The sequence below is a fragment of the Toxorhynchites rutilus genome, chromosome 1 (genome assembly GCF_029784135.1).
Source record: "Toxorhynchites rutilus septentrionalis strain SRP chromosome 1, ASM2978413v1, whole genome shotgun sequence".
Classification (NCBI taxonomy): Eukaryota; Metazoa; Arthropoda; class Insecta; order Diptera; family Culicidae; genus Toxorhynchites; species Toxorhynchites rutilus.
In genome coordinates this window covers 125223664-125245348 of record NC_073744.1, presented here as the reverse complement: position 1 = coordinate 125245348, position 21685 = coordinate 125223664, and the positions used below count along the sequence as shown (strand labels likewise).

General features: G+C 43.9%; 4 protein-coding genes across 4 annotated transcripts; 3 read left to right on the top strand and 1 right to left on the bottom strand.

Annotated features, from left to right (window-relative positions):
* The first annotated feature begins 12072 nt into the window (after positions 1-12072).
* Positions 12073-13716, top strand: LOC129761414 (uncharacterized). Its single transcript, XM_055759134.1, has one exon. The coding sequence runs from the start codon at positions 12073-12075 to the stop codon at positions 13714-13716; it is 1644 nt and encodes a 547-aa protein (XP_055615109.1).
* A 65-nt stretch (positions 13717-13781) lies between these two features.
* On the top strand, positions 13782-14159 carry LOC129761413 (uncharacterized protein K02A2.6-like). Its single transcript, XM_055759132.1, has one exon. The coding sequence runs from the start codon at positions 13782-13784 to the stop codon at positions 14157-14159; it is 378 nt and encodes a 125-aa protein (XP_055615107.1).
* A 4-nt stretch (positions 14160-14163) lies between these two features.
* LOC129761412 (uncharacterized protein K02A2.6-like) lies at positions 14164-16545 on the top strand. Its single transcript, XM_055759131.1, has one exon. It carries the CDS (start codon positions 14164-14166, stop codon positions 16543-16545), a length of 2382 nt encoding a protein of 793 aa, XP_055615106.1.
* A 1053-nt stretch (positions 16546-17598) lies between these two features.
* On the bottom strand, positions 17599-18633 carry LOC129762133 (RING-box protein 1A). The gene is made up of 5 exons (XM_055760124.1): positions 18500-18633; positions 18326-18427; positions 18242-18269; positions 17896-18017; positions 17599-17838 (listed from the first exon to the last, which is right to left on the bottom strand). Exons 2-5 carry the CDS (start codon positions 18404-18406, stop codon positions 17740-17742), a joined length of 330 nt encoding a protein of 109 aa, XP_055616099.1. The 5' UTR covers positions 18407-18427; positions 18500-18633; the 3' UTR covers positions 17599-17739.
* Positions 18634-21685: the final 3052 nt, after the last annotated feature.

The window sequence follows — 21685 nt, the reverse complement described above, 5'->3', positions numbered from 1 at the left end:
TGAATCGGAGTCAGGAAAGACTTACTATGCCTTTTATTCTGGGAACGAAACAAACGTTGTTGTATGTGAAATCGGTGGAGTAAGACTAGATATGTTGATAGATTCCGGATCAGATGCCAATCTTATCACAGATCAAGCGTGGGAAACATTAAAGAAAGGTGAAATAGTAGTTCATCAAAGTACAAAAGGAAGCTCTAGAGTGCTGAAGGGATACGCTAGTGACATCTCACTGCCAATAATGGGAACATTCGTTGCAGACGTAAAACTAGGGAAACTTTCCACTCGAGCGTTGTTCTACGTAATCAAGGGAGGCCAGCGTTGTCTTTTAGGCGATCAAACCTCTAAAGATCTAGGAGTTTTGAAGGTTGGCTTAGAAATTCAGAATATTACTACTCAAGTGACAACGTTCTCAAAGATCAAAGACATCCAGGTTCAAATACACATGGATCCTGCTATTAAACCTGTATTCCAGCCCCTTAGAAGGGTTCCCATGCCGCTAGAAGATGCGGTAAACAGAAAATTGGAGCAGCTCTTGCTAAGGGACATTATTGAGGTGAAAGAAGGACCTGCATCATGGGTATCTCCGCTGGTAGTGGTGGGAAAAACGAACGGAGAACCGAGAATATGCCTTGATTTGCGTCGTGTCAACGAAGCAGTTCTCAGAGAACGACATCCAATGCCCACTGTGGACGATTACCTGGCTAGGTTAGGGGAAGGAAGATTCTGGAGCAAATTAGACATCAAGGAGGCGTTCTTACAAATCGAGCTCGCACCCGAGTCTAGAGATGTCACTACTTTTATCAGCAGCAAGGGACTCTACAGATTCAAACGCCTTCCGTTCGGCCTTGTAACTGCTCCGGAATTGTTTCAAAAGGTCATGGATCAAATTTTGGCTGGGTGTCAAGGAACCTACTGGTACTTAGACGATGTTATCATTGAAGGTCGTGACCGTAAAGAACATGATAACCGTTTGGAAGAGGTATGATTGTAAAAGCTTAACATTTTGATGATGATGATACATAAAGAATAAATATAACATGTGCGAATTCTTTGCCATATTTAAAAAAAAAAAAAACTTTTTTTTTCATTTATCTTAGGTACTAAAGAGATTCAAGCAGCGGAAAGTTGAATTGAATTGGGAAAAATGCGTATTCCATGTTAGTGAGGTTGAATTTTTGGGTCACAAAATAACAGATAAAGGTATCTATCCATCTGAGTCCAAAAGGGGCTCAATCATGTCGTTCCGGCGACCAGAAAATGAAGCAGAAATACGTAGTTTTTTGGGGCTGGCGAATTACCTCAACAAATTCATACCGAATCTAGCAACACTTGATGAACCTTTGCGTACGCTGCTAAGGAAAGATTCTGATTTTAAATGGACCGAAGATCAACAGAAATCGTTTGAAAACATAAAAAAAGCTATAGCTGAAGCCCAAGAGCTAGGGTTTTTCAATAAACGTGACTTAACCTCGGTGATGGCTGATGCTAGCCCATTTGGGTTAGGAGCCTTATTGATCCAGACTGATAAAAAAAGGTGAATGTCGAGTGGTGAGTTGTGCGTCTAAGTCTTTGACAGATACCGAAAAGCGTTACTGTCAAACAGAGAAGGAAGCTTTGGCTGTGGTATGGAGTGTAGAGCGATTTCAAGCGTATCTATATGGTAGTATATTCAATATTTTGACAGATTGCAAAGCTTTAGAATTCCTTTTCACTGATCGTTCGAGACCTTGTGCCAGAATTGAACGATGGGTTCTTCGGCTTCAAGCCTTCGACTATCGTGTTATCCACATTCCTGGTAATAAAAATCTTGCGGATGTCTTGTCCCGCCTCACAACTCTACCTGCTGTACCGTTCGATTCCAACGAGGAACTTGTAATCAAAAGTATCGCTTTGTGCTCTGCCACCACCGCAGCTTTAAAATGGGATGATATTGTACGGGAGTCTCAGAAAGATGTAGAAATTCAACAAGTTCTCAAATGTCTGGAAAACGGAAAGTCTCATGATTTGCCGTTGCAATTTCGCATCGTGGCAAATGAACTGTGTCGATGTGAGGATATTTTATTGCGAACAGACCGAATTGTTATCCCACAATCTTTACGAGAAAAAGTGCTTCAGATTGCACACGAAGGCCACATTGGAATTCGAATGATGAAAATGCATCTTCGCAGTTCGGTCTGGTGGCCGAAAATGGATGCGGCGGTGGAATCTTTTGTTAAAAGGTGTCGTGGATGTATTTTGGTCGCTGCGCCGGAACCTCCAGAACCTATGGTACGCAAAGAGATGCCGAATGGGGCCTGGCAAGAAATTGCCATTGATTTCCTTGGGCCTTTACCAGACGGACAAACTTTGTTAGTTGTGGTAGATTGCTACAGTCGATATATCGAAGTCTGCGAAATGAATTATACTACGTCTAAAGAAACAATCAACCAGTTGTCAACGATATTCAGTCGATATGGCGTTCCGTTAACATTACGTGCTGATAATGGACCTCAATTCAATGCGAATTGTGAAGAATTTCAAGCATTTTGTGATGATCTAGGAGTACAGCTGATAAACACAATTCCCTACTGGCCGCAACAAAATGGGGAGGTTGAACGACAGAACCGTTCAATTCTAAAAAGATTGAAGATAGCACAACAACTTGGACAGGATTGGAGAAAAGTTTTATCACAATTTCTTCTATCGTATCATGCCACAACTCATCCTACAACTGGGCGTGCGCCGTCAGAACTTATGTTCGGTCGAAGAATCAGGACAAAGCTACCTGAAGTACCAACAATCACTCGAGTCAATGAAGAACACCGAGATCACGACAAACTTCAAAAAGAAAAGGGAAAGGAGTATACTGATGCGAAGCGCAAAGCCCGGTTTAGTGAAATCACAGTAGGAGATCGCGTTATTGTTAAACGGATGCGGAAAGAGAACAAGTTGAGTACGAATTATGAACCTGAGGAATTCGAGGTAACCAGGAAAGCTGGTGCTGATGTAACAATAAAATCACTTACCAATGGAAAAGAGTATCGCAGAAATGTTGCTCATCTGAAGAAGTTACTAGACGGTATCGACAAACCAGCGAACGCAGGAGATTCTGAACCGGAGAAGACAACGGGAACAATTCCAACAAACAGCTGTGATATTGAATCATCTACAAGAACTACTTTAACGAGGATGCAGCCCCAGCCAGAGCAGGATAGTAACATTATGGAAAAACGAAACCGTGTTGTACCATCTAAGTTCAAGGATTATCTACCTCATTGAGCACTCATAAAATAAATATTGTAAAAGGGGGGTTGTAGGGTTTTCCCCTGGATACGGAGCTGAACCTATCTTATAATTAATATTAATATCCCTGAGTGTGGCCCTGTAGTGTGGACAGGAAGGACAGTCAGTTAGAGTGGGTGTGACGAAGTGATCGACACAGGAAAGAGTTCCGTGAAATAAATCTATATATATACGTGTAAAACTCCTTGAACATAATTGTTTTATTGCTACAGGGGACCCTCCTCGGGCGATCGCATTCTGAGTATTCTTCGTGAACGTAGCTCCATTTTCTGGGTGTATCTCCTTTGCCCGGGAGACAGCGGGTTGGCAAGGCCTCCATGACCCGGGAGGCCTTCCCCGGGAGAGATATAGCGCTCTGACTCGCTCGCACCCCCTCACTTAGCCACTTTCGACACCCGTTCTCGGAGCCAAGACCAGGTGTGTGTTTCCAGTTCACGCCCGATCTAAAAATGTCGTCATATGATCTTCGTGGAGGCGTGAGATAGGAACATTTGAGACCAACAGGCAGGCTCCTACCCTATGTTAATCCCCATTTGAGTTTTTTTTTTTTTTTTTTTTTTTTTTTTTTTTTTTATAAATACGTTTATTTGTCTTTTTTGTTTGGTAAAAATTTATTTACATGGTTGATTCATTCTCGACTTCAAAACTAAATTTCAACTCATATATATCAATCCTACCATTACTACTATCAATGAAGGTGATATATGTCAATAACAGTTTCATTATTAAAATTCGTTCATTTGTTTCAAACCCCTCCAACGACGGTCGAAGGAGATCCTCTAAATGGAGTGCGCGTTGTCTACCAGATACCACTAGCAGCTTTTGTTGTAGCACATTGAAAGCATCTCGTACTCTCCGACAGCCAAAAAATTTGTGCTGTATTGTTTCCACACTCGAAGAACAGTGTAAGCAAGTTTCATCGTCCGTTCTCCTCATAACGAACATCAGACGCCGGTGCGAGAATTTTTCGTTTACCCACATGTAAAGAAGACTACGTTGTGAAGGCAATAACTTCCGAACAGCAATATTCTTCCACACACGGGGCCAGTTAATTGCAGGATTTGCTATTTCCACTTTCGGTTTTGCTGTACGTTCTATGAAGAAACGATGGATGAGATTGGCGGAAGGCTGCTCTCGGATTTGGAAGGGGAAATTTGGATGATGATTTAGGATAAGCTTTAGGCAAGGAAGGTCTGAGGGGGGGACGGTTGTTTGGGAGAGGAAGGAATTGTAATAGGGAAGGGAGCTCATTTCGTGTAGGTGCCGATTGATTAACAGCGCCTTACACTTCATCGCTGGCAATTGAAGGTTGAGACCGCCATCCTCCTGTCTTCGCGCTAGCTGCTCCATTGGGATGGTTGCACACGCACCACGGAAAAGAAAGCGTCGCATAATGGTTGTCAGTTTTGCCACGTGTGCTGCCATTGGAGACAGATTTGCTGCCATGTACCATGTCCGTGATGAGATAAAAACGTTCAACAGTGTTACTTTCTGGTGTAGTGATAAGCTTCTTGAAGAGTGCAACCATACTAGACGCGAAAAATTGGTCACGAGTATGTCCCAATTTGTTTTCACCATACCTCGGACCGAGTTGGTGAAGATTATCCCAAGAATTTTGATGGAACCTCCCGTGCGAAGCCACGGTGCAGTGATTGGATCATTCACACATCCGACGTCAATTGCGGTGGTTTTATCTTCATTCAAGCGTGCCCCTGCTATTCTCTCAAAACGCTGGAACAAGCCTCGCATCGCATCAAGCTTTTCGGCACTCGATACAATGGCACTGATGTCATCTGCGTAAGCGATAATTAAATCTGCCCCACACACTTGCTCTAATCGCAGAAGAAGTGGGTGAAGATAGAGCACGAAGAGATGCATCGAGAGAGGGTCCCCTTGTCGGACAGAACGTTGGATTTGGATTGGAGCGGAGAGGTGCCCGTTGATGAGCAAGCGAGAGGAAGAGGCTGCTGCTACACGGGAAAGCAAATTCACCAGTTCTGGGTTGAAACCCAAATCTCGCATCGTAGTAAATAAAAAGCGATGATCCACACGATCGAAAGCATGATCGAGATCAAACGAGATCAGCTTGCCTTTTTGTCTGCCCGCCTTCAGCTGTGCAATTCTGTCCTTCAATGCTAACGTTGCTTGGAAAATGTTGTGCTCGCCGTTCGAGCATTTTTGTGAGCGAGTCAAAACACTATGAGCTCGAAGCACATTTTCAAGTCGCTGCTTCAAAACACGCGACAAAATTTTGAAGTCATAGTTGACTAGACTAATTGGGCGGTAGGAACGTGCGCTGTCCCCCGAATCTCGTTTCTTCACCAGCACGATCACCCCATCGACGAAATGGGATGGAAAATTTGACCTGATAGCGTCATTCATAACCAGGTTAAGTTCACGATGTATCACATCGAAAGTTCGCAGAAAAAACTCTTTTGGCAGTCCGTCGGGTCCTGGAGACTTTTTCGATGCGCTTGTGCGGATAGCAAAAAGTATTTCTGCCGTAGTGATTTCATACATACAAGCTTCGTTTGCATCATCCTGCTCGGGAATGATTCTCTCACACTGGAAAGGTCCCCATTCTCCCTCTTCTACATTGCCGGGCGCGTATAGATTACTGAAATACTCGACCATATGGTTCTGTATAGCAGCAGAATCATCGATGATTTCATCTCTCTCATTTCGCAGACGCTCGATGGTTGTTTTTCGTCGCACTCGCTCGCCCAGCTGATAAGTCGATAGCGGCTCACCAGCAACGAAGGTTTCGTTGATTCGCACGAACATTTCGGAGAACGCTCGCTGGTGTGTCAGCATCTTTGCTTTTATTCGATTGATGGTGGTGAGCATGGCAGGGTTGTATTGGTAGCCATCGTACGCATTCCGTAGTAACTGAAAGAGACGATGTTGTTCACGATGGAAGTTATCGAATGCTGTTTTGGACTTCCATCGGAAAAAAGACTTTATTTTAGGCTTTGCGCACGATAGCCACCATTCCATCCACGACCGATAGTTTCGTCGTTGACGAGTCCAAAACTGCCACCGTATTTGGAACTCGTTAATATTTTCAGCGGTCAGTAGATGCGGACGGAGAGACCAAAATCCACGACCATGTGCTCTGTCGGGGAGAGGAAGGCAAATTCTCATGGTGACGGCCTTATGATCCGAAAAACAGCACACATGTACAGCTGTTGATCTCAGCTGTTCTCGGAGACGGTTGCTCACGTAGAAACGATCGAGCCTAGACGAAGAGTTGTGTGTGATGTAAGTATACTCGATCTCTCGTGAACGAAGTCGTTGCCACACATCATGCAGATGTAACTGCTGAACGGTGGCTAGAAGAGCGGGACTCGAGTTTTGCCCCGTCGCATCGCATTGACGAATCACGCAGTTGAAATCGCCACCTAAGACGACGTGGTCGGTCCGATGACGAAGGTAATAGGCAATGCTGTTGTTGAAGAACCGCTCTCTTTCAGCACGGAGAACGGAACCTGATGGGGCATACACATTACAGAGCGTTGTGTTGTGGACACGGAGGGCGAGTAATCTTCCGTCTAGACTCTTCTCTACATGTGAGAATTTGATGTGTTGTTTTAAAGCGATTGCCGTTCCTCTCCTTGAGTGGTCGACATTACAGACAACGTTGTAGCCAGGCAAGACTAACTGCTCGTTCTCTACCTCCTGCAAAAACACAATATCCAACTCCATTGTGCGAACAAACGTGCGAAGGGCGTTTAGCTTGGTTTGGTTGGTGATGGTATTTATATTGATCGTCCCGATGTTACAACTGACGTACTCCATTTTATTGGATTTCTTCGTCGGAGATTCTAACTTGTACGTGTTCGGTGAAGATGACGTCTTCTCCGTAGTGACGCATTTTCTTGCCTGGTGGTTGTCTACGCGAGCGTCGGCTGCCATTCGAGCCTTGGGAAGCTTGTGAATTGTCTGTTTCGTTGCCATCGGGTCTACGATGCGACGTGGTGGCGTTCGGGAATGAGATGGGCGATAGCTGGATTACAGCTTGTGTTGCGGATGGTATCGTTGTTGAAGGTGTAGCGGGGGGTGGCATCGTGTTATTTTGTTGTTGTACTGCGGTTTTTGTCCCACTCATTTCAGAGAAATTTGGCTTCAGACGCGTGTTGTCGTAGTGACCGACAGTGAGCGGACTCTTTGTCAAACGTTTTGATGAAGCTGACGATGGTTTACGAAGATTCGTTGGTTTGGTGTGTTGAGGTTTTGTCGGGTTGCCCTTCGTTACGCTAGCGTATGATTGGTCTGCTGCGAGCTTCTGCACCAGCAGTTTCTTGTTTTGTACACATGGAATGCCAATGTGTACAAACTCATGGCAGTGTAGGCACGTTTGCCGTTGCCCCTTATATTTCACCGCAGTCTCTTCTCCCTGGATTGTCACGAGAGAAGGAATGTTTTTCGTGATCACCATCCGAACAATACGAACCCCGGTTTTAATACCACCGAAGTCGCTGTATCGGTCATCCCACAGTAGGTCACGAATACTGACGACTTCGCCGTACTCGGTGAGAAAATCAGCAATCTGATCATTGGTGACGCTCTCGGGTAGCTCAAGCAAATTTACCTCTACCGCACCGTCCTCCATCGTAACTCGTAGTTTGTATGATTTCCCTTCAAACACGAACTCGTGCTTGTTGTCGTGCTGCTCCACTATTTGTTCAGCAAGTTGGAGGTTGTTGACCTTGACGAAGGTACATGCAAGCCGTCTGCTTGGCTGAAGTTGCAGAACATTCTCACGTGTAAGTCCGAGTTCTTTTCCAACGAACTTATGGATCTCGTCATGAGAAAGCAATTTCGGAAATTGCGAGTAGTCGACGCGAAACGTATTTTCGCGACGCGGCATCACGGAAAGTGCCGTCGCGGATAGCGTAGATGAAAGAAACCAACAACGTATCAAATAGTCTGTGAACGACTTCCAAAATCTTCTCGTCTGATAAAATCGACTTATCGACTCGGAAGTTGAGCGCTAACTGATGAAGATGGCACCTATACGCGAAGGTACATGGCGTGCAGTAAAACCGTTGGAGAATGCGGCGGTCGATCCGGATATGAGTGATCGGGCTCTTGCGACTATCTGTTTGAGCATCGAGAAGCACAACTTTAGTTTGGTCAAGAACGCTGAAACCGCTAAACAGGCATGGGACAAACTCCAAAAAGCATTCCAAGACGATGGACTAATCCGGCGATTCGGTCTGCTCGATAAGTTGACGACGATCAAGCTGGAAAAGAACGATTCTGTTGAAGATTACGTTGACCAGCTGGTGACGACGGCAGATGATTTGAGCGAGATCGGATACTACAATCCAATGATTATGGGTCTTCAAGCATCGGGCATTAAGCTGACAGCGGATGTAGTGAAAACGAAGATCATACAGGACGTCAAATGGCCATTGAAGAGTTCCGGCAGCGAAGGCGCACTTCACTCCAAGCAGAAAACGAAGCGAAAGAAAGGTGATGCAGAGAAGAAGAGTGGAAACTGTTTTAACTGCAATCAACCGGGGCATTTTACTGTAAATTGTCCCCAGAAGTCGAAAGCAAGTTCGTCGAAGCCTAAAGGTAAAGCTCTGTGCGTTTCGTTGGCTACGGGGACTGGACGACAAGAAGATTGGTATTTTGACTCCGGCGCAACATCGCATATGACGCGGTCGGAAAAAGGTTTCACCAAGCAAACGGACTGGGTTCATTCAATTGACACTGCCAGTAGTCAAAGAATCCAATCTGTAGCAAGATGAGCAGTGAAGCTTGAACTAGAAGAAGGGTCGATTGAAGTAAAAAACGTTTGGATGGTTCCGGACCTGACGACGAATCTTTTATCTATCAGTAAGATTTGTGCAAATTATATGACCGTGCTATTCAAGAAGGATGGATGTGAAGTTCGTGATGAGGATGGAGACATTGTAGTTTCCGGCGTTCAAAGCAATGGAATGTACAAGTTAAATACTAAGAAATCGGAAACAGCGTTCCTGGTGGACAATTCAAACTTGTAACACCGAAGGCTAGGACATTTGAATCAGCAGTATATGAACAAGCTTTCTACGATGGTCGACGGAATACCACTAAAACTTACAGCCGTAGCAGATTGTGTAGCATGCGCTCAGGGTAAGCACTCTAGAAGTTCCTTCAACTCAAGCTCTTCACGTTCGGACAACCTGTTGGATCTGGTCCATTCCCACGTTGACCGGTTGAAATTTCATCGATGGGTGGAAGTCGATACTTCGTGACTTTTGTCGACGATGCCAGTCACAAGGTCTTTGTGTATTTCATCGAGTCCAAGAGTCAAGTTAAAAAAATGTACGAAAAGTTCAAGGCACTTGCTGACAAACTGGACGAAAATTGAAGGTTCTGCGGACGGATAATGGAACAGAGTATATCAATTCCACGATGAAGAAGAGCATCGAACGAGATGGGGTGATTCATCAAACAAGTTGCCCCTACACACCTGAGCAGAACGGGAAAGCAGAGCGGATGAATAGGACGCTTGTGGAAAAGGCGAGGACAATGTTGAACGACGTCGGGCTACCAAAGAAGTTTTGGGCGGAAGCTGTATCAACTGCAGCGTATTTGGTGAACAGATCTCCGACTCGTGTACTGGAAACAACCCCAGAAGAAGCGTGGAACAAGAAGAAACAGACATGAAACATTTAGGGGTTTTTGGATCTCGAGTAATGGTGCACTGTGCGAAGCAGAAGCGACAAAAGTTCGATCCAAAGTCTGTCGAAGGTATTTTCGTTGGTTATGCAGAGAATTCCAAAGGTTTCCGAGTATACGTTCAAGAGAAGGACGAGGTCATCATTAGCCGAGATGTAGCGTTCATCAATGAGGATCAAGCCGTACATTCGAGTGATGCAAGTGGACTGCAACAACCTGTGGAGTTCGTCGAGTTACTTGTGTGGCCAGAAGCGAATGATCAGCGATTGATTGAAGCTACTACTGTTCAACGTCCTGCACAGCCCATTCAAGAAGATAATCCTACCATGGCAAATCCTATGGAGGAAATTGTCGAGCCAGAAAATGCGCTTCCACCGCAATCTGATAGATCCGCTGACGAGCAGCATGGATTTAGGCGCAGCGGTCGGGAGCGCCATCCCCCAGTACTTCGATTACATGTGTTTTAGTTCAGTCACTGGTCCAGATAATTCCACAGAACCAGCCCCAATGACTTCCATGATGACAGATGATCCCAGCAGCTACTCCGATGCTATCAAGCGATCCAATCGAGCACAGTGGATAACTGCTATGGAGGAGGAGATTCGAGCGTTTGCTGAAAATGAAACCTGGGAGCTGACTGATCTGCCAGAGGGACGAAAGGCAATAAAGAACAAATGGATCTACAAAACCAAGAGAGGACCTGATGGAAAGGTGGAGCGATTCAAGGCAAGACTGGTCGTGAAAGACTGTTCCCAACGTTAAGGAGTCGATTTTGATGAAGTTTACTCCCCCGTCGTACGCTATTCGACTATTCGTTATCTGGTTTCACTGGCGGCCCAACACGACCTGGATATTGACCAAATGGATGCTGTTACCGCTTTCCTTCAAGGGAAGCTAGCTGATGAAATTATCTTCATGGAGCAGCCTGAAGGTTTTGTCCAAGATCCAACGAAAGTATGCCGTTTGAAGAAAGCGTTATACGGTTTAAAGCAGTCCAGCCGTGTATGGAATCATCAACTGGATGAGGTGCTACGTGAATTCGGACTGCAGCGTTCTTCATTGGATACCTGCCTGTATTTCAAGATTGATGATGACAAGATGATTTTCGTGACAATTTACGTCGACGATTTTCTAATATTTACAAACGACCCGAATCTGAAGAAGAAGCTGAAGTCTTTTCTGCAGAGCCGCTTCAAAATAAAAGATATGGGAAAGGCAAAATTTTGTCTTGGACTGAAGATTACACGTGACCGGCAGAATGGGAAGATTTGGCTCGATCAACAGCAGTACGTGCAAGATGTCCTCAAGCGGTTCAACTTGGCGAACTGCAACCCTGTTTCTAAACAAGTTCAGCAGCAACCCTGGACGACGTCATTGGGAGGCAGTTAAAAGAATCATGCGTTACCTCAAGGGCACTTCAAGCAATCGTCTCGAGTATTCTGTAGCTGGCAATCCGCAGTTCATTGGCTATACGGATGCGGATTGGGGAGGAGATGAAGAAAACCGGAAGTCAACTACTGGTTATATCTCCAAGAACATGGGAGGAGCCATATCGTGGAACTGCAAACGCCAGGATATTGTAGCACTTTCCACCTGTGAAGTAGAATACGTCGCCTTATCAAGGACAACGCAAGAAGCGCTCTGGTGGCAGCAGATGCTGGGAGAAATCAACGAAAATCAACCAGTACCAATTTTGTGCAACAACCAGTCGGCAATATGCGTAGCGAGGAATCAAGGTTACAATCCACATACGAAGCTGTTGGGAACACTGGCAACCGTAACTCAAAAAGCATCACAGGGCTCACCGTTGGCAGGTGACTGTCATCGGATTGACGTCATCGATGTGTCACCGAGAATGAGGTTGTCTCCTCGAAAACGTGTTCTTTAAGTCAGTCTATTTTAATTGTCTCACGAATAAAGTTTAAGTTATTGTAACGTTAGTATATTCTTTCATTTCACCACCTCGCAACGCGAGCGTTACAACAGTGGCGACGAGAACGCGAGTTTTTTTTCGTGAGTTTTACGAATTTTGACGGAAAATCCGCGTAGAGAAAGCGCGATCGAATTTCAACTACGACGCCGCCGCCGAACAAAAGGAAGCGTACCTTCAGCAAAATGGAGGGTCAACAGAATCAGCCTCCGAATGGACACCCACAGTTTCGTCAACAGCAGCTTCCTTCCCAAGCGGTGCCACCAGGTCTGAATCCGGGAAACAGTCCACCCGGTCATCAACAGCAGTACCATCAGCAGCCGATTTTTACCCAGGGAATGACGGCGGATAGTGTCATCGTACAAATTTTGCAACACCTTCAGCAGCAACAGGCAGTAACAAACCAGCTTCTCCAGCAGCAGCGTGAAGGCACACATCAACAGCAGGAGTTTCTGCAACAGCAGGAAGCGCTTTTCCGGAATGCGATGTCATCAATCAACGTCAGCGTTCCCCCTAATCCAGAAGCCATCTTGGATTCGCTAGCTGGGAACATCAAAGAGTTCCAGTTTGATCCTGAGAACCACTGTACTTTCGCTGCCTGGTACGCTCGATACGAGGACCTCTTCGCCGAGGATGCACACAGACTGGATGACGATGCTAAAGTGAGGTTACTTCTGCGCCGCCTGGGAACCAATGAGCACTACAGATACGTGAGCTACATATTACCAAGTACGCCGAAGGATTTCACGTTCGACGTAACGGTTCAGAAGCTTACAGCACTATTCGGGACCACAGAATCAATGGTGAAGAAACGCTACAGTACGCTCACCATCGCTAAAACCCCGACTGAAGATTACGTCACTTTCGCGTGTCGGGTAAACAAAATGTGCGTAGAATTCGAGCTGAAGAAGATGTCCGAGCAACAATTTAAGTGCCTAATGTTCGTTTGTGGTCTCAAGGGTGAGTGTGACGCCGATGTACGTACCAGGCTGTTGGTGAAGATTGAGAGCAACGATGATGTCACCCTAGAGGCGATGATTGATGAATGTCAGCGGCTGATCAATCTAAAGAACGATACAGCGATGATTGAAGGTCCATCCGGACAGGTGCAAGCAATCAAAGGAGGTTCACATCATCATCAGAGGAAGTTCCAGAAGCGGTCAACAGAACGATGGAAAGGTTCTCTAGTGCCGGAAGAGGTGAAGAAGATTCCTGCGACTCCGTGCTGGAACTGTGGTGCGATGCACTACTCGAAGCATTGCAGTTTCCGCAACCACAGATGCAACGAATGTAGGCAGTTTGGCCATAAGGAGGGCTACTGTTCAACAACGAAACGTTCGTCCAAACCAGTGAAGCAGCGCAACAGGAAGGTTTCTACCAAAACCATCGCACTTTCCGTGGGCAACGTCCAGAGCAAGCGACGGTTCGTGCAGGTAGAAATCAATGGTGTTCCAGTGCGCCTACAATTGAATACGGCATCGGATATCACAATTGTGTCCGAGCAGGTCTGGAAGCAGCTGGGTCAGCCAACAACGGTGCCGGCAACACAGATCGCAAAGTCAGCGTCGGGTGAACAACTCGATCTGCAGTACGAGTTTGCATGTGAGGTATCATTCAACGGGTCAGCGCAGCAGGGCAGGATTTTCGTCTCCAAGTGTTCGCTCAACCTACTGGGCATCGACTTCATCGACAAATTCGATCTTTGGTCACTACCGATGGACAATTTCTGCAACCATATCAGTGGTGTACCTGTAGATGTAAATTCATTGCAGAAGGCGTACCCGAAGTTATTCAGCAATACATTGGGGCTGTGCAATAAGGCTAGCTAGTCAAGCTAGTTTTAAAGGAATCCTGTCGACCAGTTTTCCGCCCTCGTCGACCAGTTTCCTATGCTATGCTACCAACAGTTGACGAAGAGCTCGATCGTCTGGAACGGTTGAATATTATTTCACCTGTAAATTACTCCGAGTGGGCGGCTCCAATAGTGGTTGTTAGGAAGGCGAACGGCAGCATACGCATTTGTGGGGACTACTCCACTGGGCTGAACGAGCGGCTCCAATCTCATCAATATCCGCTCTCGCTTCCACAGGACATTTTCTCCAAACTGGCCGGTTGCATCGTGTTCAGCACAATCGATTTGTCTGATGCTTTCCTACAGATGGAAGTCGATGAGAGTTCACGCCGTATGCTCACAATAAACACGCACCGGGGGTTGTATGAATACAACAGATTACCACCCGGAGTGAAGGCAGCACCAGGGGCAGATGATTGATACCATGCTGGGCGGGCTTTCGGATACCTCTGGCTACTTGGACGATGTTATCGTCGGAGGCAAGAATGCTGAAGAGCACCAACGAAATCTGCACACCGTTTTACAGCGGATTCAAGAGTACGGTTTCACCATACGTCCTGAGAAGTGCTCATTTGCGAAGCCACAGATTCGGTACTTGGGATTTCTGTTAGATCGTCATGGCATCCGCCCGGATCCAGCAAAAATTGCAGCCATCAAGAATATGGCGCCACCACAGGACTTGACCGGAGTGCGTTCCTTCCTGGGGGCAATAAACTATTACGGGAAGTTCGTCCCAAGCATGAGAACTATCCGTTATCCGTTGGATGAACTTCTCAAGAGCAGCACATCATTCATCTGGACTCCGGAATGCCAGCAGACGTTCGACAAATTCAAGGAAATATTGTCCTCCGAACTCCTGCTCACCCATTACAACCCGGAACAGGAAATTATAGTATCAGCCGACGCATCATCAGTCGGAGTAGGAGCAACGATAAGCCATAAATTTCCTGACGGCAAGGTCAAGGTTATCCAGCATGCTTCTCGGGCACTCAACGCTGCCGAACAACGATACTCCCAGCCGGATCGTGAAGGTCTTGCGATAGTGTTTGCGGTAACCAAATACCATAAGTTCATATTTGGAAGGAGGTTCCAGCTTCAAACAGACCATGCACCGCTTCTACGTATTTTCGGGTCCAAAAAAGGGATACCGGTTTACACGGCCAACCGGCTCCAACGTTGGGCCTTAACATTGCTTAATTATGACTTTTCCATGGAATACGTCCCGACCGACAAATTTGGAAATGCTGACGTGTTGTCCAGGCTCATCAACCATCATGCCAAGCCGGACGAGGATTTCGTCGTAGCGTGCACCAACTTAGAAGATGATTTGAGGTCAGTAGCGATAAGTAGCGTCAGTTGTTTACCTCTCAGTTTCAGTATGGTACAACAAGCAACCAAAACCGATCCAGTACTGCGGAAGATTTACCGTTTCATCCGAGACGGGTGGCCAACATCCAAGTCTGAAACGCAAGACATTGAGCTGCGAAGATTCCATGATCGTCAAGAGGGATTATCGATCGTCCAGGATTGCATCATGTTCGGGGACAGGTTGGTGATCCCCTCCATTTACCGAAAAAGGTGCTTGGCTCAACTCCACAAGGGCCATCCAGGGATGCATCGAATGAAAGCAGTCGCACGCAGCTATGTGTACTGGCCGGGATTGGATGAGGAGATAGCCAGTTTCGTCAGATCTTGTCCACACTGCGCAGCAGCAGCACGGTCTCCTCCGAAGGCGAATCCTGTACCGTGGCCATTACCCACCGCTCCGTGGCAGCGTGTTCACGCTGACTATGCGGGTCCGCTTGATGGGGAATTCTACCTCATTGTCGTCGACGCTTACAGCAAATGGCCGGAAATCTTTGCAACCCGGCAAATTACGACGAAAGCAACTACCAACTTACTGCGTCCGCTCTTCGCCAACAAGGGAATGCCGGAACTTCTGGTTACAGACAACGGCACCCAATTCAAAAGCGAGGAGTTTAGCCAATATTGCCGTGAAAACGGAATACAGCATGTCACTACTGCGCCCTTCCATCCGCAATCTAACGGCCAGGCCGAAAGATTCGTCGACACTTTTAAACGTGCAGTCCGTAAAATTCAGGAGGGAAAAGGCAACATAAAGCAGGCTCTGGATGTTTTCCTTCTCACGTACCGTACTACACCAAACGCAAACGTGTCAGATGGGAGATCACCCGCCGAAGCCATGTACAATCGACCGTTGCGGACATCCATGGATCTGCTACGAGCGCCGCGTGAACAGATGCCAGCAATTTGCACCGAAGCTACTTCAAGTCAACCGAGAACTTTCACAGCAAAGGATCCTGTATACGCTAAGGTCTACGCGAACAATAAGTGGACTTGGGTATCGGGCATCATAGTCGAGAAGATAGGCAAGGTGATGTACAATGTCCGGTTTAACAAAAAGATAATTCGATCCCACATCAATCAACTGAGGGCACGAGCAGCATCAGAACCGGATGCTGAGCAGATGACTCAATTGAAGAAGCAGCTACCAATCAACATCCTGTTGAATGAGTGGAAGTTGTCTTGTCCTGCATCACCTGCTGGGTTGGCAGCTACATCACCACTGCTGGAACAGCATGTCAATCCGTCATCAACAACGTCACCAGCGGATATGCCCTTGCCATTCCCAGCATTCTGTAGAATAAAGTCATCATCATCTTCGTCTTCAAATTCAGCGGACTTCCAATCCGCAAACGACTCGTCTCCTGCAATCAAGGTACCTAGGCGCTCTTCTCGCAATCGAAGGCCGCCTCAATGGTTCCAGACATACCACAGGTATTAAGGAGGGAGATGTTGGGAACACTGGCAACCGTAACTCAAAAAGCATCACAGGGCTCACCGTTGGCAGGCGACTATCATCGGATTGACGTCATCGATGTGTCACCGAGAATGAGGTTGTCTCCTCGAAAACGTGTTCTTTAAGTCAGTCTATTTTAATTGTCTCACGAATAAAGTTTAAGTTATTGTAACGTTAGTATATTCTTTCATTTCACCACCTCGCAACGCGAGCGTTACAACAGAAGCATATCTCTATCCGGTATCATTTCGTTCGTGATGCACTGAACCGTGGTGACATTACCCTGGATTATGTTTCCACCAAGCAGCAGCCAGCGGACGGTTTTACCAAACCACTGACGAAGCAGATTCATGATGAGTTCAAGAAGCTACTTGGCATCGTAGGTTAAGGAGGAGTGTTGTAGTTGTAGTAACCCACGATCTAGTACATCGCTATGCCCAGCAACCCTAGTTATAGGTTTGATTAGAAGCAACCACTTTGTTTAGCTGTAGTAAACGAGCAATAAAACTTTTCATTAGTTCTCCAGTGCACAACCAGAACACACGCGTTTATTTCCAACTCTCAAGATATTTGCAAGTGATTGAAGAATCTTGAATTGAATTGTGAATAGTATACGAGAGTATTATAATGACTTAGTTTTAGTAGAAGTGCTAGGAAATTTAGAGTAAAAGGAAATTGTAAAGGGTCAATTAGAACGTTGAACGTTCACTTATTAAAAAACGTGAATTTTTTCAAAGTATTCATTACAAGAAATCCATTCTGGGCGGGAACAAGTTTGCCGGGTCAGCTAGTGCCATATAAAATGAATAGATTGTGCGTATATAATACTGCATATCGCGATACTAGGATTATCGTTATACCGATATATCCATCAATGATGAAAAAAAAATCGTTTTTGCGTTTTATACGATTTCGGATACACATGATGCATCATTTAATTGATATGTTGATCCGATTGTAATTTGATACGAGTTTAAATGCGACCTTACCTAAATTCAGAATTGAAGAATATAAACAAAAACAAACTACTCCAATGAATTTAATTTATAAGGTTCAATTTTTTATTGATTCATATTTCGTTCCAAATTCAGCTCATGTAATTAACAGTTCGGTTGTTTATCGTATCAAAGCTGAAGTAAAGTGCTCAATACCGAAACCAAACAAAAGAAAGTTCGTTGATCAATGACCATATTTTTGGAACTCCCATTCTCTGTTGTCCAATGGGCATACTTGTCGTGTTTTCAGCCAACGTGAAATGCAATGGAAGTGAAACGCATGCTAAAAAGAAAAGTGTTACATATTCCCCAATCCAGGATAATTGCACTTAAAACTTACATTACACACACCCCAGGCAACGGTACATTCCTCGCTTGTGGCTGAAGCTTGGTTTGCTTGACATTCGATGCACAAATCCATTATATGATTACGACAAATAGCACAGTTGTCCACAACAATATCTAGAAAAAATATAACCATTAGTATTCTATTCATTTCGTTCAGAGAAATAATATAATTTTATTACAAATGCAAATCAGTGTAAGATAACCGCGACGCTACTGTAACCATGATTGAATTTCTATTCAACAGAGAATGACCCCGGAAGCAAGCCTAAACTCATAGTTCATTGATTTCTTTGTATCGTGATCTAATTATCAGACTGAAAAATAAAAAATGTACTCACCCCAAGCCCACAAAGCCACGGCATTCCACTGCAAATGTATTTTTATTTCATGAAAAATATTTTGCAGAAACTTGGCTTACTCACCTTTTTTACTTCAAAACGCTTCCGCTCACCACGGTTGCTGCTGGATGTTGGTTGCTCAAACTCTTCCTCGTCGATTTCCATGTTGTGATTCTAACAGAATGACTGGTGTTGTCCGAAATTAGTGTACAATTGGAATTATTACAGTTTTCGCATAGAAAAACAGGTAAAACTTACGTATTCAAGAGGATGACAATGTCGTGCGCTATTCTTTTTGTTTTCAACGATCGAAGAACAAACCGAGTTGACAGATGGACGAACGAAAATTTAACGAAACGTTTGCTATTCAATACAAGTCATTCTGGTAAGGTGAAACGTTATGTCAAAATGTTCGTTAGGCCATTGCTTGACAAATGTGTTTTTGAATACAAATAGGGTGACCATCTGTCCTGATTTAGCAGGACATGTTTAGTTACCATATAAAGAGTAGTTTAGTTACCATATAAAGAGTAGCAGTTGGATTTTCCACGAGATCGTTCAACTTTTTCCATTTACAGATTTTTTTTCACTGGCCACGGCGATGGTTTTGTGTTTTGTCTCAATATTCCAAGTTTTTTTTTTCAAATGTCTTACCTAAGGTGTCATTTTACCGACGAATTGCGCCAGAAGTACCCCATTTTCACAATTTCACAAAAGATGTTAGGAATTATGAGGCCAACTCTGCATATGTAATTCATATGTGTCGGTAGCTCATTGCGGTATTTTAAATCCATTTTGCTGAACTAGAAGTTTGACATCAATAATGAAACATTATAGGTAGATCTGGTTAGGAAAAGCACATCCAAACACCGAAACATTGCCATAATATTCGATTGGCATCCACTTCCAAATCCATGCTGAACTATGTGGTGCAGAAATCCAGCCGCTCGAAAACTTGTGTTGCAGAAAGAGCTCTTGCCGTGGCTTGTACTCCTGTGCTCGTAAAAAAACAGAAGCAATTATCTCCGGAGTATTTTCACCGCATGCCCAGCAAACATTAAATCGTATAATTTTGCACGTGCCAAGTCTTACAAGAAATCCGAATAAATCATAATCGCACATAATATCAATCAAAGTATGTATCGAGTATATTTGAAATCGCATAAAATGTAAAAACTCGATTTTATATACCATTATCAAATTAAGTCGCAATTCGGTATAATAAACATCAATTTTATGATGTACATTGTCGTAAAATATATTTAATCCTCATCATATGCGTATATTACGCTGATGCAGTTTGTGTGTCGTATAAGCGTATAATTTGAATCGATTCAGTACTGTAGTAAATCCTATTACATGCTGAAGAAAATCATGAAACAGTAAATCATATTAGATCCTAATAAAGAACACATTACATCATATTGAAATGTCAATGAAATGCTGATGCACTCGAAAGTTTTAACCGCTGTTGAATTAAATTTCAGATAGCCGCGCGAGATAGCTGGTGGATGATAATCCAGACGACCGGAGTTCGAACCCACATCGGGGCAGTTTTCACCAAACATTAATCTGTGCCATTTCAAACATTCATATTCCACTCCCAACACAAGTCAATCAAACAATTATTTTTTCTACAAACATAAATACTCATATATAAAAATGGCGATTCGTGAGGCTATAATAAACATTTCACGAAAATATTTTGCGCCACGTCTGTAATTACAGACATATTACAGACGATTTATTACAGACATAGAAAAAAAAACAAATGGCGCAAAATATTTTCGTGAAATGTCCCTTAAAAACTAAAAATGAACTGAACACACAAACCACAATGCCGTCAACGCGAATGTATTTCGTTTTGTTTCGACCGACTTGTTTTGGGTTCGGATCGGAATGATTCGAGTTTGTTTTCAACACGTCCGGGAGGCACGTTTACACTTTTTGGCTTCACCGGGCGGTTAAGGTGAAGGTGGAAGCTAGCCACAATGGCGTTCATTTCTTTCATCTCTCTCCCTCACCCCTCGCCCAAAAATCAATAATTTTGCGAAACAGTGTGAAGAAAATGATCGTTTTCACACACTTTCCATCAAGTAATATCAACCAAACTCGAATCGATTACTCACAAGATATCAAATTTTTATCTGCTGTCGTACTGTATAGTGAAAAACGTCGGAAAACTCGAGCTAGTGCTCTGAAAGTTAAATTTTAATTTTTCAATCTTTGACAATGGTTTTATTTGTATTGGTGAAAGCATCGTTATTTTTTCGACACTGATACCAGACAACATCATCGAAACAGCTATAAAAACCACTCAATAAAATGTTATTCCTGAGTCATAGCGTTTCGTGTCATTAAAATCAATAGAATAAAATTGTGTTGATATCAATACAATTATGATTTCTACGTTGATTGGGTCTATAATTTGAGTCAAATTCCTAAAAGATTCAAATTCGAACACCTCATTCTAAATTTTAAACTTACTTAACTTTAATGTTATAAATAATCAATGAACCCTCGACATTCTTTGTACAGGAATTTACATTTAATGCGACATGCCGAGGTACTACTCAGTGTCGCATTGAAGGCGATTTTGACCTGTAAGGCCATCTACACATTACGCAACCGCAACCCGATCTATGTTGGCGATGTCAATCGGATCTCCAACTCCCCAGCAAACATTAAGTCGTATAAATAGCTATAATTGGAGGCGATATACATACAACCAAGACACATTTGTATGATATATGATGCAGATAACTAGCATATACACACAAAAGTGGAGGCGATATACGTATATGCCATATTTTGTACGCATATAAAGCCGTATATAACGATATGCGATGCTTTTTGGACTGATATGCGATTTGATACGACAACGTTACCACTCAATCCATCGATGACATGGAAAATAGTTTTTGCATTTTATGCGATTTTAGATATATATGATCGATATTTTGATTGATATTGTCATTTCTTCAATTACCCCAGGAAATCATATGGAAAGCGAATTATTAATAAAACAGTTTGTTTTCAAAAAATCTGTTTTGCTTAGATTTTTCCTTAATTCGAACGAAAAGAAATAGACTCAAAAGCATCAATATATACGTAACTTTTCAACACTCTCATTGGTATCAAAACGAGCAGCTTTATAATTTAATTTTATTTTATTTTATTTTACAAACATCAACAGGCTTAACATGTTTTCCCTAATGACCGAGAATTAATTATTAAATAATAAAACTAATAATAAAACTATAAAACTAAATATTAAACCTATAACAATCATAACTACTTAGAAACAGCAGAATAGAGCGCTTTGAGGGACGAACGGGAAAGGTGATAATCAAAAGACGAACTACAAAGATTGAACACACGACACATCCCAGCAAACATTAAATCGTATAACTTTGCACATGATAAGTCACATATAATTTCGTA